The following is a 1503-nucleotide window of genomic DNA, read 5'->3' as shown; positions in this document are numbered from 1 at the left end:
AATGGCAGGCCTAGAAGCAATCGCACACACCTCCAAGCACACAGACACACACATGCACGGCGGGCCTCTTGGCTTAGCGCGTTGTGTGTTCCGCGCACCACGCCACCACCACCACCACCACCACCCCGTTCTCGGTGCCTTCCCCCTCCCTTTCATCATCCAATTCACCCATTCATTTCCTTAGCCGCACGTGAAGTGCACAACCCCTCAGCCCTTCCCTCTGTTTTTTTTTCCCTGTGCATGCGCTTCCTTCGCTACACCATCACTGCCCACCCGTGAGAAGGTAGGCGCACACACACACACACACACACACACACACACACACAGCGCCTCTCCACTACACGTCTTCCTACTCGCCCCCTCGCGGTGCCGTGGAAGAGGCGGAATCACCAGCGCCAGCAGCGGGTGCGTGGGCGCTCATTGGGCCGTCCTTGCCCTTCTCCCAGTACTTCGCGAAGTACGCCCACGAGTTGAGCAGCAACGACACCGCCTTTCCCTCCGCGGAATTGATCTGCTCCTCCGTGAGACTGTTAAGCTCGCTCCATGCATCTAGCTCAATCTGCTTCTTTCCGTTCGGCCCGCCGCCCGTTTGGTGCAGCCGCTTGAGCTTGTTCACGCGCATGGCCACATCGAGCGCTGTCACACCGCTGCCGCCAGCGGTGGCGCCCGCACTGCTGCTGTTCGCCGTCGGCGTCACCGGCGGCTCTGCGGCGGTGCGGAGCGTTGAGGAGACGTGCAGGCTGCGACACTGCTGCTGCAGAGCAACGCACGTGGAATTTCTTGCGGGAGCACACAACGCGGCAGCGGCGAAGACGCTGACGGGGAGCAGCGGCTGCTGGTGGTGTAGTCGGATGCCCCACGCGGCACTGGGGCGGTAGTGGAGAAGCACACTCTGGCTACGCTTCATGTCTGACTCCTCTGTTTCTCCCGCTCTCTCACTCTCTCACACACACAAGCTATTTCTCTCCTGCCCTTTCACGGAGGCGGTGAATACGACGCAACTACGGTGCAAGAAGAAACGCAACCAGAAGGAAGGGGAAAGGCAAAAGGAAGAAAAACAGTCGTTGTGCGTTCATTCCTTTCTGCATCTGCATAGATGCACACACACACACACACACACACACACAGGCATGTATGTGTGCGTGTATATATGCCACAACGCCGACAGGTTGCAGGAATGTAACGGCTCAAGTGAAGCGCCAGTCACCCAAGCCCCTCAACGCGGCCGGCCACGTTTATGAAGCAACACGGAAGGGAGCAATGCTTTCGTTTCTGTTGTCCACATTATTTGTCGTTTCTCACCCCGGTCTTCGTCTGTCTCTTTCTTTGACTTTCAGTTGCCTTCCTTCTGTTCGCTTGTCTGTCTGTCTGTCTTTCTCTCTCTCCCCTCTCTCCCCCCGCGGTGCACACACTCACCCACTCACACAGACGCAGACGCAGGCAGCCGATGCACACACAAGGGCAGCAGATCCATTCTGATTTCATTTTTTTTTTGTGTGTGTG

General features: G+C 57.8%; 1 protein-coding gene across 1 annotated transcript; it reads right to left on the bottom strand.

The window, feature by feature from the left end:
• Positions 1-349: 349 nt before the first annotated feature.
• On the bottom strand, positions 350-907 carry DQ04_00101320 (hypothetical protein; the record flags this gene model as incomplete). Its single annotated transcript, XM_009308161.1, has 1 exon — positions 350-907. One exon carries the CDS (start codon positions 905-907, stop codon positions 350-352), a length of 558 nt encoding a protein of 185 aa, XP_009306436.1.
• Positions 908-1503: the final 596 nt, after the last annotated feature.

The sequence above is a fragment of the Trypanosoma grayi genome (genome assembly GCF_000691245.1).
Source record: "Trypanosoma grayi strain ANR4 Tgr_10_V1, whole genome shotgun sequence".
NCBI classification, from domain to species: Eukaryota; Euglenozoa; class Kinetoplastea; order Trypanosomatida; family Trypanosomatidae; genus Trypanosoma; species Trypanosoma grayi.
The sequence above is the reverse complement of the archived record's forward strand: the minus strand, read 5'-3'. Positions and strand labels throughout refer to the sequence as shown.